Here is a 16,488-nt window from a genome sequence, read left to right as displayed (position 1 = left end):
CCAGCTGCGCAGGGATACTGTAGAGTAGAGTGGGAGCACGACATATGGCCGCGGGAAAGTGGCCGCGAACAAACTCACCGGGGTCAACTGAACGTGACGTAAATTGACCGCAGACAAACTGACTGTGACATAAACTGGCCGGCGATCAAATTAACCGTCGATAAATTGGCCGGCGATCAAATTAACCGGCGACAAATTGGCCGTCAAAAGGTCAAAATTTTAAACTCGGTAGTATATGATATGTAAAGTAAATATTTGTTTGTAACTATTTCCTTTGTTTTTAACAAAATTGTTTTTTATTTCAATACACATTGAAACGTTTATTGAAATAAACAGAAATATTTCCGGAAATACGAGAAATACGAGTAACAACATTAAAAGACGTTCACTGCAAAACACATATGACACTACATAATATGGGCACTAAAATTTACACAAGCTGTTATTTGACAAACAAGGAAGTTTATTGCGCAAATTGTAGGTTGTGGGCGATGCCTCTGAGAAAATCTAATATGTCACGGTTTGCAAAATCTTCAACGATGGTTTGAAGTCGCGCATCCAGATCCTTGTATTTTCTCCTTTTGGCAGGAGGCCCTTGGGCACAGAGCGCCTCAATCTTGTTTTTGTTTATGTTCTGCAATTTCCTTAAAGCTTCTATAAATTTCCAAATGGTTGGGTGTTGCATTGATAACATCCTGTTTATTAGACTGTGGTGACCTTCAACTTTGTTGTTGGTTCTGGCTTCGCCATTTAACACCCGAACATGGACGTTCCAGAAGTCATGTGAATATGGCGGGTCTCTTCGGAGCTGAGTTCGAAAGCGACGCCCGATGTAAGTACGCTCAAAGTAGTCGAGAAGCGGAAGCATTTCATCAGGCAAAAATTCCTCTAATGTTTCAAAAGCCTCAATCAGATGCTGTATTGGAACAAATGTATGTATGTAACAATAAGAAATCTATGAATATGGGTCACCGTACAAGGGGCCAAAAAACTCTACGAGTGGCAACCTTGACTGCAATACACATACTGGATAGTGACTAGATAGTGAATTAGAATTTTGACCTTTTGACGGCCAATTTGTCGTCGGTTAATTTGATCGCCGGCCAATTTATCGACGGTTAATTTGATCGCCGGCCAGTTTATGTCACAGTCAGTTTGTCTGCGGTCAATTTACGTCACGTTCAGTTGACCCCGGTGAGTTTGTTCGCGGCCACTTTCCCGCGGCCATATGTCGTGGAACCGAGTAGAGTGTAGAATAGAATGACAATGAAGTTTAGAGAAAGCAATTTTTTAAGGTTTAAGTGTTGCATTCGGGTATTCCCCATTTATTTTACTACTTTTTGCATAACCTTTTTAAAGTTCCTTTGCAAGCTGTTAATTACAGTATCGTAAGTTAGCTGTATTTTAAAAATTATAGGTTGTCTAGTTTTATTACGAAGGTTTCAAAGATTACAGAAAAAAATGATCCTAAGGCAATTCATACAAAAAGATAACCAATAAAAGTAGCTAAATTATCACTATCGTTCTTTGTATCCCTTGAATTTAATGTAAAAAGAGGAAAATTTCGCGCCAAGGACTTGCTTGCTTAGCAAGTTGCAGATTTTGAAAATAGTCTAAACCTAGCCTACGCTTGATTAGTCTGTCCAGTCATCTGGGTGAGAGCCGTCAACAAAGAAGTAGATATGATCTTTGTACCCTAAAGCCTTCATATTATCTACAAACTTGAAGTTGGAAGAATGCGTGCATTACATGATTTGTGTTTGAATGATCTAACCACAGGTACCGTCATTTTTCTGGGAGACGTTTAGGTTTTTTAATAAAAATCAATTCAATCATAGGCTGCCCCAAGCAAACCCTGACATAATTCAGCAAAACTTCGACGTCAGTTTTTCACATACTCCTGTTCTTTCTTTCTTCAACTTCAAAAAGTTTTACCTGTTTACTTTTTAAAATTTCACCAAATAATTTAGAGCTTTAACCTAGCAGCCCTCTGCTGAATATGGACCAGATTAGAAAATTTACTACGTGTACGGGGATGAAAATTAATTGCCATTTAATAGTTATTGTTTTATCTTGATTGTGCGAGGGATTTCACACCCAAAAACAGCACCTTTCAAAAATAGCAATGTCAAGACAAATAGAAAGCGACATGAGAATTTTAAGTATACATTATGAAAAGATACTGACATGCAAAATGCCAAAAAAGAGTATCAAAAATAATGTTTACATTAAAAATATGAAATTATTCCAGTGTATAAAGAAAAAATATGCAAAAGTCGTGACTTTTTTTATGTTGATGTAGGCTAGCCAATTGTGTTTTGGCTATAATCATTCAAAAACACAGACATTGAAAACGACCACATACCAACCAGTAGACCCTAGACTTATTGCATGCACAATACCTCATCTACCTTTCTTTCTGACTTTGAGAGTGTTTATTTGAGACTGTTCCACCGGCTGCCGTTTACAAAAATGCTAATTTCGTTAATTTCAAAACGCATTTCGTTTAGTATTTCCCTACAACTGTGGTTTGTTTTCTGAATCATTGCACTGTTATCATACACAAACAAAAACTTCCATGTACACCTTTGACACAAACTAAGCAGTCTAGTCTGTGGTGAAATGTTTTCATATTTTATTCTGGCTCTGGTGTTAAAATAGTTCTTTTAACTTTATTTGTCTATTTAATTTAGTCTTATCCATTTGTGCTTCCCATATATAGAGGATGTGGAACCGATCTGCTCATCAGAGTTTACCGAAGAACCTGATTTCATTTTAAACTTTACGGATTCTACAAACACCAGCATAACACAATTTATCCAAACTGTCAAGAGTGTTGGCAGAAAAAAGGTTTGTTAGGTTATTGGTGACCCAGTCATGCTGTTAAAATATTTACAGATTGAATTTGTTTTTGCAAGTGTTAAAAATATTTTCTTTTCAAACACAGAATGTATGGGAGTTATTGAAAGGCGATAAAATTACTTGCAGTCATGTTCAAGTTTGGGTTTTTTACATTCTCAACGGCTTAACTGCTGCAGCGAATTACGCTGAGAAGAGACGAGCCATGCTTGCTACTCAACTTTACATCGTGCTTCTTCAACAGCCTGGTATGAAATGCATGGCTTATACTTGTGATGTGAAACACTTGATTTAACAACATGCTAGGTCACAATAGTTTCTGGGTCGTTTCAATGTAGAAAAGCACTGTGAAAATGCATACTTTCGCCAAGGCAACCGATTGCTCTTTTGCGGTGGCATTTTTCATTATGCAGCATTTCATTTTTAAGCAATATAGGGTATGTCTTACCATGTATGTTACCATGTCGTAACCCAATAATAAGAAAATCCGGTGCAAACCAAGGTTCGAATCCCAGTTTATCCGCAGATCTTGTTCCCTAACATGTACCGTTAGGCCTATTAACAACAAGTTGTTTTTGTGTAATTTTGGTGAAATATGGAACTAGCGAATGATTCACATTACATGGTAAATATGAATACATCATGTGATTTCATGAATTGTTCTTTCTATCATGATCATTAGGAAGTGGAGGTGGTCAGTTGTATCATCCAATCATCTACGAAAAGATGCTGAGTTCCATGAAGATGGCGACAGAAGTTGACACTTGTGTAGCGAAGAGCAAGTCAAAGAAGAAAACCTCCGATCGGGTATTTTTGGAGATGTTTGTTTTCTATTCTGTTCTCCTGCCCATCGTAATGTAATATTTATGCATATGGTTCTAGGTTTAGTTGCATAGATATCTGGTAATTTATATTGGGGCAGTGAGTTCAACTTAGGTTTGCTGAGACAGGTATGAAGTAAAATTATAAACGTATCCTAACCTGTACTGTCGTTTTTAAATTTGTTTGTTTTATTTCAATGGAACTGAGACAGAGACCAGACGATATGCAAGAGAAAGAGACTGTTTTGACCACCCAACAGGCTGTTTCACTTTTTGAATTACTCACCTCAGTTTTAAAAGATTTCTGTGAAATGCTCCTTGTGGTTTCGCTTAAGAATCGGTTTCTTTCTTTGAAACAATCCATTGAGGTAAAACATGGAGCAACTGATTTTAGTGTTGCTATAGAGAGCATTATTTACGGATAAGTTCTATTTTTCTATTTGGTGAAATGAAAACTTGACGTGTTGTGCGTACCGATGTATGTTAATTGAAATTTTGTATATTAATAAGAATGTTTTCATTTTTTTCAGGTCTTTGTACACATTATCAAATCCACCAATGTTCAGGCCTCAAGCATTTCGGAAAGGTAAAGGTGCTTCAATGTAAAAAAATTAAAAACTAAACGTGCTGAAAATCTTAAATGGATATTATAACAATTTCAAAGCACCTAAATTTCAGTTTTTTTTCTGATTTGTAATTGTAGGGCGTAGGCGTTATATAAAGGTATGGCTCATTGGTATTAAGAATTGCTCAACTTTGAATTTTTCTTAAAAGTGTAACATTTTTATTTTAACGTGCAGCTCTTCTGATATTTTTCTTCCAATTCAACTCGCCCTTAGAGGTCTGAAATCCATAATTAGTCCCAAGCATGGAGACATAGACAAGGTGGGTAATTAAGTTTGTTATATATTTGTTGAATATGGGAACAAAATAATTAATCAGTTATAGTTTCGTCTAGCTCCCAGTCGATTTCCTTTCAGATTTTATTGGGCGAATTTGGCTAAAATTGTTGAATTAAATTTCCTCCCCACATATCAACATCATCCTTAATTTTGCAGCTCTCCCTGTTAGTTTTTCGTCTGCTCATGACGACAATAACGATGCGTCATGCAGTTGTGGCGTCTAGTGGTAAAAACCTGCCACGAAGGGTGTTTCAGCAATCTGAAGCTGTGATGGATCTGGTTAGTGCAGTTTACCGAGAACATGGTGATAAAGTTGCTCATTCTGCTCGTGCCCTCATGCAAAATGTTATTGCTCAGGTGAACTTTTGTCAGTCGTTCAAATATTATTACTCAGTAGAACCCTGGTTAAAGACTAGTATCATGGCCCAGTATTATGACTGGAATTCCTGGCTATTCAATGAAGATAAATGCTATTTAGACTGGAATTCCTAGTTAGGTTGGAGTAATGTGTGGTGTAGGCTATTGTTATCACACGCATTTAAATTTTGATCACGTTGTTGTTTTACCGCCAAAACCGTTGTTAAATTTTGACCGCCAAAACCTTTTGCTAAAATTTACATTTTTCTTTAATAACAAAATGAATTGGAATTTAAGTCAAAAGCATGTTTGGATAATTTATATTGTAAATTAGTGCAAGGTTGTCGATAAGTTTTAAATATACAAATCAAATATTTAAAAAATATATATAATCAGAGGGTACGTAACGAACCCTCTATCACTCCCGACACCAAACAGCTTATGAGCATAAAAAGAAGCTCAAAAGTCGGGGAGAAAAGAGAACAGGATTACTAAAAATAACCTTTGTTTTATCTACACATGTGAGAGTTTCGCTGGTATTTTCTTGAATGATTATTAAGCTTGGATTTGTCCACAACGACTTGGATGTTGTTCTTTGAATTCTTTTTCTGTCAAAATGCAGCTGGAAGCCATCGTAATGATCTTAAAACATATATATTTACAAAGAGATAAAATTTCTTTTAAAAGAAACATTATTGTTGGTCCTGGAAAGTCTAGAACTTGTTATAATGGTCTGTGATTTAAACAAACTGGAAACCACTGTTCTACTGTATGTGATTTTAAATTATGTAAATTTGCATGTAGGTTTGCTTGTATTGTTTTAATGAACTTTTATTGAATCTTTTTTAACATGGTCTGCCATTAGTTTTGTTTGTTTTTCTAACTAGTAGTAACATGTTCTCTGCAAAACTCAGTTTTTATAAGCAGAGCATGTTTAGTGACATTTGTTTATTTACAAAGAGTGATTTTGTTAGTGCCCAGAACGCATTGAAGCAAAGAATCATGTCTCTAGTTTGGTGTTCAAGTTTGTATACAACATGCCGCTGCTGTGGTATGCTGATTTCATTGGCTGGCTGGTTCGGTTTGCCTGCCATCAAAAGGTAAATAGAATTTGTTTCTGTGCACTTTGTAGAAATTCGGCTTCTATCTACTTCTGGTGAAAACTTACATTTTCACCAAATTGCACTCTAACTTTTGTTTTATGATTTCTAAAGATTTCATATCGTGTCGGGGCTCTTTCTGTGATGGGTCGACTTTTAGTCTGCTCCGAACGGCCTTGCCCAGAAAATATTAGCCTAAACGAAGAACAAGCATGTCACCTTAAACACAAAATCTTACTTCAGGTTAGCCTTTGCTATGTAATATGACAACCAATCATAGGCAAAATTTTTACAGTTTCTTTTATCGTGTCAGAGTGTTTTGACCGCGATCACCGATGTTGCTCCAACAGTGCGGGCTAAAGCTCTGCAGGTTCTCGCAGATGTTATGGATAAAGGTACCGTCTTTGCTGTTGTTTTCTCAGATGTCTTACAAAACCAGCCGATGAGTCAATCTCCCAATAAAGAGAATGTGTAAGTCTTGAATCACTTTGAAATAGTTTTTGTAACTTTAAAGCTTACTGGAATTCTACACCAGTACTTTGAATGTAACTTAACTTCTGCAGAAAATCTACCAGTATTGGCTCTTTTTTAATCTGGCGGCCGGTATTAGATCGCTTTAAAACCGGGTAATTTGGCTCGCTCCAGAAATAGTGCTTCCTCATCTCGAGCATTGACCCACTTATACAAGAGCCAAGACAGGAATAGACAGCCAATTAGCAGTGAAAATTGTATGCATGTACAGCTGTTTAACTTCCAAATTATGTTCCTTTGCTGTTATGTGTTGTTGGTGTAAAATTTTGCTTGCACCACATGCTTTTAAAACACAAGGTGTTTGATAGGTATAAAAAAAAGTTAAGTGTTAGAATTTGTATTGTTCACAATTTTAATATCAATATTTTCATTATACTACAAGTTAATATTGGTTGTCGGCTTGTTTAACTACTAAAAAAACCTTATCGGTATCGGCTCGGAAAACACCATATTGGTTGATCTCAAATGCTTACATGGTATCGCAATTTTTTTCATCAGGCCCTTACATTTACCTGACGCAACACCATCAGAAGGCAACATAGAGAAGAGTTATCCCGCAGTGACACCAGCTGTGCTAAACTCGCTGCCTGTGCCATCGTTGTGCGAATTTCCTAGTGCAGGTCAGTATTAAAATCTAGGCGCCTGGAAATAGTCTTTTATTTACTTCATTTCTAGTTTAGTTTTCCAAGTTACCTGCAGCCAATGATTGTCAGTTAGTAACAACTCCTGGTATATGTGATCAGGTATATATTATATTATAGATATATTTCTTTCTTCCGCCTAAAAAGCTTAATTTACTTTGCATTTTATTGCGAGCAATGACTTTTTTATTGTATTTTTTCAGGGAGTTCATTGTTGTCCATCATATCTCCACGCGTGACTGAATTAAAATTTGTTGTTAGAAAGAGTGCCGTTCTTGCTTTAGAAGTTGCTCTTTGCAACGGATATATTCTTGCCACGAAAGGCTCCCTTGACATTTTGAGTGAACGGTGTCGTGATCCACTCCTAAGTGTTCGAAAACTTGCAATTCAAAGTATCACAAAGGTTCTAACTGTGAGTGGCAGTTTTCTATCTTTTCAGTTTCAAATTTTCATCTTTTTATCTGGAGCACAAGTTTATTGTTAAAAAGTTGTTAAATCTGTTGTCTACTGACCTTTGTAAAATATTTTTAAAAATTGTCATGCAGATCTATCCAGACAACGGCAAGTTGCAGAAAACTTGGGTGAAGTCTTTGTTTCCTTCAATTATGGACGCTGAAACTTCAATGCAAGAAAAGGCACAACAAGTAGGCCTACTGTGCATAACATATACCTTAGCGTTGTAATATCACGTGAACGCTTGCGCCCTTTCATTGAAAAATACTCCTGCTTTGAGTCAAGTTTTATGCCTGACTCTCATTGCTATTACGTGTGTTGTATTGTGCAGTTGATTGAAAACAAACTTCTACAAAATATCGGCAACGAAGCATATAATGGCTGGGATATACTGAACTTCCTCGTCACCGAAGAGGGAGATCCATTTAGGTTAAAATTCGCAATTGGTATAAGTTATATAATGGAAATGCTCGATATTCAAGAGAAGTTCAACAAAAATATCTGTAACACTTTCAACACCACTCGGTGCTCATTGGATTCTGCTTTTTCAGAGGTTATCTTCAAAAGGTTGCAAAGGAATGGCAAAATCAACAAAAATTAGGACCGAATGTTTTGAAAGAAATCTCCACTTACTTGAAAGATAAGGATAGAAAAGGTTTGGTTTGCTGTAATGTAGTTCAAATATCAGTAGTCACCTTAACATCTTGGACAACTATTCAGTGTTAAGTTTTTAAGCCTAAAGTTTTCATTTCTGAGCTTTTGTAAAAGTTATTTGTTGTCAGAATCAGCGTGGATGCTTTTAAAAATTTTCACACTCTTCACCGGAGACAGGAAGATAGCAAACTGTGTCTTTTATCATTGGCAGGTTGAGAGTGAAATGAACGTATCGTTGTGCATGAAGGTTTGTCCGCTATTTGTTCCAATTTTTGTGTGGAATTAACAAAAGTATGTGTGCAATAATTTTTCCATGTAATAAAGTAATTCACTTTGGAAGAAGTTAGCATTTTTGTGCTCCCTTTGTTTACAGACTGTCAAAATTCTTATGCTGCTCTTTATATTGCCTTTTACATCTCTCATTAAAATCCTGGAAATGTTTATGGCAGTCTCTTTAATCACATACTGTCTCCTTTTACAGATTGACATGATTAACACCATGGGACAAAGTGCAAAATATTTGTCTGAAGAAGAGAAACAAATTCTACTTTGTAAGATTAGAAAACAATCATTTTGCAGAAATTACATGAAACCATTTGAAATTATTTACTTGTTTATTTACTTCACAGCAAAGTTGAAAAAGCAAGTTGAGACTCATCAATGTGAAATTCAACTCATCGGTCCCACATTTGAAGCAATACAAAAAATCATACACAGTCAACAAAATGACAGAATGAGTGCGAAGGTCTGTGAACATTTTTTACAACTTTTTTACAGAGTTTTGAAAAAATTAACCGAGCACTTTTATTATAATTCCTTCATTGTAGTCTTATTTCTTCATTTCATTATTTTACACAAGGCCGTTAGTGATGAATGGCATGCACAGCTCTTGAACGACAGCGACAATTTTTTCTCTGACATCATAATGACATCACCACAACATAATTTTAATGACTCGTTAGTGATAAATCACCTCTACATGGTCGGGGAAGCATCTCAGAGATCAAATGAAAAAGTTCCAAAGCGTCTTTTGCTTTCTATCCAAGCTTTGCTGACAACAGAAGGTCAAAGACCAGAAGGTAGGACAAGTTAAGTTAATTAATCAAAACTTGATATCATGGTGGAGCTAAGGTATTTAGTTTAAAATCTGAAGTACTACTGACTGCAAGTTTTGGGGTTAATTGGTGAGTGTGCAAGTAAATATTCAGAACAGAATACTCCCACTATGCAACAGACGATAATAATTAATATTTTTCTATAATTTGGTTCTTTCTAAATCATTTTGAGACTTTGCGTAGGATTTGCAATTTGTGTTGAATAAATTGTAAGAATTGCCACAATTGTGTGGTTAGATTTTTATGACTTGGTTTTTACTATTCCGGTGTTGGTTGGCACCCAAAGAGGCAAATACCATCTGAGTTAGGCAAAGGTTTGATCCGTTTCTATCATGTGTGTAATCCACAGTTTACGTGTTTCAATACCGGCATTTGTTCTTGGAATATAAAGGTTAATTTTTCCCGGAATTTATAGGCTTGTAAGGTTCTTCATCTAGTTGTTTTGCTATCAGTCGTATTTATTCACAAACAGTTAATGATTTTAATTGTTTCCTCGGAAGAAACTTTGATCCTTTGTGATCTTATTACTCCAAATTCAGAAACTGGCAGCCAACCTCTCTCCCAGCCTTGGTCTCAGTTTCATTCGACTAAAATATCACCGGCCATTCGAGCGCATACTATATTCAATCTTGGTAGAATCTGTTTTCGCAATGACAATCTGGCTAAGAAATGCATTCCAGCAATGGCAAGGTATTTACAATGTACACGAACCCTTAATAATCTTTGATCATTTATCTCATGTTCAATCTATGGCGACAATGCGTTTGTTTTAAAATGAACTTGTTCATATTCTTATAAATTTGATAACGAAAAGGGAGTTGGAGATGTGCGAATACGAAGAAGTTCGTAACAATGTCCTGGTTGTCCTCACTGATCTCTGCGTTCTTCAAACACAGTTAGTTGACCAGTAAGTGTTTTGTAATATTGTCTGTATACTTGATCTTCTGGGTCCTTTAGTCGATAAAAGTTTTAATGGTAATTGCAACCATAATAGAGATAATGGAGCTTGTTTTCGAATGCTATGCTACCATTGTATGTTTTCTTCACATGTTTTATAGATGAGCAGTTTTTTAAAGTCTGAAAAGCCAAGGCTTTGCTTTTATTTTAATAGTTAGCCAAGAGTTTTCTCTTAAAAGCTAAATTCAAATTTTTAAGGCACTTTTCTGCGATGGCAACTTGTCTTGGTGATAAAAGTCAGATGATCAGAAAGCATGCCGTCATCCTCATCAGCAGCTTGCTCCAGGTTAGTGAACACACTTAAGAACCAAAGACTGCCCCCGGCATATACCAATGTCAGATCGTTATCGAAAAATTTCAGTTTTATGTTATTTGACTAATTATCCTGGCCATCGTGTGATATTTGCAGAAGGAGTATGTAAAATGGAAAGGTACGTTGCTTTTCAAATACCTCCACGCTGCCTGCGACGAAGATTTGGAGGTCCAGTCACTTGCGAGATATTTCCTCCTTGAGCAATTGTTGCGAGGACCCTCGGTGGCTGGTGACCTTTTCTACAGGAATTTCGTTGCGTGCTTGTTCTACTACAATGCCTACGAGCATCACAATCTCCATAAGTTTGCAAAAAGTGACAGGTTCGAGGCCTAAAATTACTGTAATTTTTGGTTTTGAGTGAATATGTGCATTTGTCGTACATTTGTTGATTTTTCGTTCAGTTTTGACCGGACCTACCTGTTTATTACAGGGAGAAAAAGCTCTTCGATGTATCTCAGAATTTTGATAAAAGAATGAACCTGTACCAGTTTCTTTTGATAAACATGGCGGACGAACATCGTATTAATCTCACCGGGAAGCTTTGCAACGATGTGTTAGGTAACATTAGTAAACATAAGTATTTATTATTAACATTTATTATTATTATTATATAGTATAAGTATAACATAAGTATTTCTTAGTAACATAAGTATTAGTATACAAACAAACCTTAGTTGTCTTTTCTAAGAGTTAATTAACTCTTTTTGCTTTCAGATGCGTTTGTGGAAGGGGTAATTCCCCTAAATAAAAATAGTCAGCAGCTCCTAACAGACACTCTCTCTGTCCTCTGCTGCAAGGTTAGTTTCTGTCTTGATTTAGCTCAGTGTGAGCGTGGTTGTTACACTCTTTATGATCCAGGAGATTCGGTTAAAGTGCTTGAGAGCAAGAGAAGTGGAAGCGGACATAGAAGAAGAGATTCTTCCAAGCACTCAAGTGGAACAGGTCAACGCAATGAAGCAAGCAGCGAAGCAGAAGCTCATCTCTCAGGTGTCCTTGTGTTGCGCGTTACTTTGTTACGATTAACTGATACGTTGACTTCTAATGCATTTATACGTTTTGTGTTTTTGTGAAACATCAAAACCAAAAATCATTTTTTACATGAAAAATCGATGTTTTTTTCCAGGTTGTGAAGAAGAACCTTGTCGAGAATATCGTTCCCATTATTATCGCTTTGAAGAACATGCTTGCTGAGAAGAAAAGTCCGCTGTTGAAAAACGTTATGCTCTATCTCAAGGTGATCACAACTTGGGATTTATAAACGTTAACCCATCTCCACAAACGTCACATCCTTCTATTGAAACCAACAGGAAGTGATGCAAGAATACAGAACGGAAGTCCAGCAGATTCTTTCGGAGGACAAGCAGCTTGCCAGCGAGATAGAGTTTGATTTGAAAAGATTCGATCGAGAGGAGGAAGAAGCAAAAGAAGCGGTGCGAAGGCGACAATCTCGTGAGTAAAATTTGTGCTCATATTCGCTTAAGTTTATTACTTTATACCTATGGCATATACTTACATATGGTATTTGATTTGTGTTTCTTTGGTTTTTTTGTACTTGTACTCTGTTTGGCAACTTCATATGTCCACTGTATTGATTAGTTGCTGCGCCAATGTCAGCACCTGGCACTCCAGCTGGTGCTCGTCCACTGCCTCAAAAAACTCCAGCAGCTGGCGCTACACCTGCCACAATCAACAGAAGGTCAGGCTCTTCTTGAAATAAATGCAGGAATTTAAATAAATTTCAAACGAACATAAACAGTTAAACACATTCTAAGGAGGCTTCAGGCGATGTTGCGAAGCGCAGATTTGCAGAAAATGGCCTAAATAGAATTGCTAGAGGAAGCCAGCTTTTGTTGCATTGGAAATAATTCATTTTACGAACAAAGTGTTAACTTTCACAGAAACCTTCCCATGAACGTTCAAGCGATCATCAACTCTGCCAGGAAGAACCAAGTGCTGAGGAGACCACTGATCGTGGAGGAGCTCTCAACTCTTGCTGAAGCGGCACCTACCCCCAAGACCCCTAGGCAGAATCTGGCCGCTGACCGGGTTGCTTCTACCCCAGGTTGGGTTTCATTTTAACTCCTGCTTTTCGTAGTTAGAAAGGGAGAAAAAGTTTGTTGTTTGGAATGATTTGCGATTACTTCCAAGTCAGGCAGAAGTATTAGTTTTTTTCAAAACCGTTTAATCAACCGTGGAAACACTCTGTGTCTCCCCCTAGAGTCTACTTAAAGCAGAGTGACCTTATCGAGTTATGCATTTATCCTTATACCTTATCGAATATTTAAAAGCTTTTTTTATTGAAAGTATTGCACCTAGGGTCGTGCGTAATGTAATTCTTAACGCTTGTCCCCCAGATCAGAGTCACCTTGCCAATGTCACGTTTGCTGACGACATCAGCGCCATTGTGGCACCGAGCCAGGCCGATCCACATCTCGTTCTCATCCAACATCCGGAGTCGTGAGTTTTCTGAATGCTTCGAAGATGTTTTAATACAGGGGTTCTTAAACTTTTTGGCACACGCCCCCCCCCCCCCCCCCCCTTGACGGTACCTAAAGGATCCGCGCCCCACCTCATTGCAAAATAAAAAAGCATTAAACAAAACAACAATTTATTTTCAATTAACTTTCATTAATGTGACGGATGTAGTTGTTTTTGGGAAACCAAACGTTTAACTCGAGGCTTTGTGGAAGATAATGCACATCTTTAATGAAGAATGTAGAAGATAATGCACATTTGTCATCTCTCGCACCCCCCAGTTGAAGAACCACTGTTTTAATATGTCCCCCGTCACTTTGGAGGCTTAACCTTTTATACCCATGAATTTCGCGATTCGGGATCCACGGAATTGTGACGTAGATATGTCGTTTGTGTGCTTAACTGTGTTTATAGATATACTTCTTTGGATTTTTTCTCAAATGTTCAAACTTTTTGTAATTTTGAGGGTTTTGCGTTTCAGAACTCCTCCGCCAAGAACGTGGAATATTACGTCACCTTCGCCGGCCACAAGACGATCGGGTCGGTTGCGGAAGAAGACGTGATCATAATCGGTGATCTCACATTCACTTGTTGTCCTCGTCGCAATTCTTCTCTCCCACAGAATCTCGATGAAACTGGACTGTCTTGATGAGAAAATAAAATCATTGTATCGCTTGTATTTTTACTTCATTTGTTTTTACTTAACGAACTTTTCTGTCGAAGGAAATACAAAAAAATTTTTTGCGAAATCTAAATGGTAAAGTCTAAATTCTTGGTAATTCAAAGTTTAAACTCTTGGTAATTTCTTACCAAACCGGAGTTGTTTCCAAATCTACAGGGTTAATGCAAGTTACCACCAGTTTAAAGCTTGTTCACTTATTATAGGCCTACTATGTCTATGCGTTAGTCATACGTGTAAGTGCCACGTAGTGGGTGTCAAAATCAGGATCGAAAACAATTTGACAAATTTTACCATATGGGCATGCGTTGTTCGTCTTTCTCGGAGCAAAAAACTCATGGTACAGCTACCTACTGATGTTACCCAAAGCCGGATTAGACCTAGAAATACCTATAAATGGTCAATTAAACTGAAGTCTGAAGCTTTGTTTGTCGGAAACGAAGATGACATCCCAACTGAATGAACTTGGTCGCAATAGCTTGCTCACATCAGCAGACAATCTACCTGTTAAACCAGCGCTTCTCGACTCCTGCATTGAGATCAAAGTCGTCAAGCTTTACAGCAAATTCTATTCTATCACAAATACTCCAAAATTCAAAATATTCAAACCCACACCAAATTTACACCTTAGCCTAGACCTGCAACCAGATATCGCCAAAACAATAACAAACTAGTAGACGTCAAATGCGCATTGAACCGGAAATTTTCTTACGTCGGGTTCGTAATATGTTTGCTGATTGCGTACGGGAATTATGTTGTTCGATTTGACCATGTTTTACATGCAAGATCGTACCGGTATGAAACGAAGACACCGTCACCAAGACACAAAGTACAGGATTTATGATTTTATTAATCGTATAAATAGCTCCTAACACAAGCACAACCACTTAAACCCGAAAAATCTTCTTATTGCAATATATGGTTTCTGGTTCATTATCGCAAGAAAACGTCATAATACATTAGTCAATCGAAATAACAAAGCGTTAACGAGGATTGGTGCCAGTAAAAATGTTCAAGATGTCGCGTAATAGCCTTTGTTTAGTCGTTTTTTGTTTGCCCCAACCTTTAACACTAGGCCTATTTACCTCGAACGAAATGACTGCTAAATAAATCTAATTCTTTCCTCGTAAGTTATTTGAACAAAAGCATCGTAAAATTTATACTTTTTAAAATGCTTTCAACGTGATAAAATTTTAAGTGATAAAAGCCGTTTGTAAATGTGTGGTGGCGTAATGGTTCTGTTTAATGAACTAGTTACAGAAAATCCTATAAAGGCATCGCGTAGTTTACATCACCGTTCTCATACATTCCGAAGATATAGCATAAACGCGTGAGAATAAACAGATGCGTTGACACATTGCTTAGGGTGATTTACACAGTTAAGGGTTGCAAAGGACTGCATTAAGATGATCAAGAAAAAACCTGACGAGGCCGCGTATTACATTTGACAATGCTGTGATAGTCTACATTCTACAATTAGATAAGAAATGCAAGAAAAGCCGTTTTTGGCTGTGCCATGGCAGACGCGCTTACGCAAGCGGTTAATTGTAGACTGATAAAAAAAAATTTGCTCCAACTTTGCAAAATTTCCCGGTGGGCAGCTTGACTGAGGCTTTGACATAACGCTCACATGAGGTGTTATATGCACGAACGACAAAGTTTTGTTTTTGGAAAACGGCAAACGTATGGCGTATATAAACGCAATTTCATACATAAATAAAAGTTTACATTTTTACTCCACTACGCAAAGTGTTGAATCAACATGAACGAAAATGTTTGGTACATCAAAGTTTCGCATACATCATCTTGTAGTTTTTCCAAATGTTATAGTGATGTAACGATAAGCACTTTTAGCCGGAAGAAATAGGAACTGCCTGCTGTAAAACCATGCTTTTGTAGTTTTGAACCCGTTTAGTTTAGGAATATTTATACCAAATACCAAATAGGCTACACTGAAACTTGATAAAGGTTTGCTTTGTTATTGAGATTGCTTACTTTTTGTAGCGAATTAAAAGTAGTCAGTAACCTGTGCTTGTCTTTGAAAGCTGACTGACTTGTACAGCCATCCAAGCTGCTTGCTATTGTGGAAGTGATTTGCAAAAAGTTTTCACCTGTAGCATGTGGAAAGAAACATAAGTTGATTGATATATCAATCATGCTCCTATATAGCACAGTATAGCATGCAGACTCTTCTTTGTAGAGTGAAAACAAAGCAAAGCAAGTTTGAATAAAATAAAAAACTTAAATTTATATACTTTAAGAAACGAAAGGAAAAGATGATAAAAAAACGAGAACTGGGTAGTGAGGAGAACGCGGAATAACGAAGAGGAGACTAAAAGACATCATAGTGAATGCGGAACATTTAAAAACTTTTTGCAAAAGTTAACATGTCATTACAAGCAAAGCAAAGCATGTCATTAGCAAACCAATAAAATAGCCACATATATTCTCGCATTCCATTTTATTTACTCAACACCAGCTTCGCAATCATCAGCTATAGCTTCATCGTATGTACCAAAAGAAAACCTCTAATATCCTCTAATAATATGTCAACCCTCTAATATCCTGTAAAAAGGCCTATATGTAGCCTGACAAATAAAGTCTTTCTTCCTTAAGAATTAGAATTAGAAG

The 16,488-nt window shown here is 36.9% G+C and overlaps 1 protein-coding gene across 1 annotated transcript; it reads left to right on the top strand.

The window, feature by feature from the left end:
• Positions 1-1,414: 1,414 nt before the first annotated feature.
• Positions 1,415-13,927, top strand: LOC143465713 (condensin-2 complex subunit D3-L-like). The gene is made up of 33 exons (XM_076964163.1): positions 1,415-1,779; positions 2,723-2,850; positions 2,948-3,107; positions 3,542-3,666; positions 3,893-4,048; positions 4,211-4,266; positions 4,481-4,565; positions 4,739-4,939; positions 5,914-6,039; positions 6,154-6,282; positions 6,353-6,510; positions 7,069-7,190; positions 7,415-7,623; positions 7,757-7,855; positions 7,996-8,093; positions 8,216-8,319; positions 8,447-8,565; positions 8,800-8,869; positions 8,948-9,063; positions 9,178-9,397; positions 9,973-10,123; positions 10,248-10,340; positions 10,589-10,676; positions 10,800-11,023; positions 11,134-11,261; positions 11,418-11,500; positions 11,562-11,690; positions 11,827-11,937; positions 12,011-12,152; positions 12,300-12,399; positions 12,602-12,765; positions 13,058-13,160; positions 13,660-13,927. Exons 1-33 carry the CDS (start codon positions 1,737-1,739, stop codon positions 13,739-13,741), a joined length of 4,122 nt encoding a protein of 1,373 aa, XP_076820278.1. The 5' UTR covers positions 1,415-1,736; the 3' UTR covers positions 13,742-13,927.
• Positions 13,928-16,488: the final 2,561 nt, after the last annotated feature.

The sequence above is a fragment of the Clavelina lepadiformis genome, chromosome 1 (assembly GCF_947623445.1).
Source record: "Clavelina lepadiformis chromosome 1, kaClaLepa1.1, whole genome shotgun sequence".
NCBI lineage: Eukaryota > Metazoa > Chordata > Ascidiacea > Aplousobranchia > Clavelinidae > Clavelina > Clavelina lepadiformis.
Note: the sequence above shows the minus strand (reverse complement) of the source record. Positions and strands in the feature narration are given on the sequence as shown.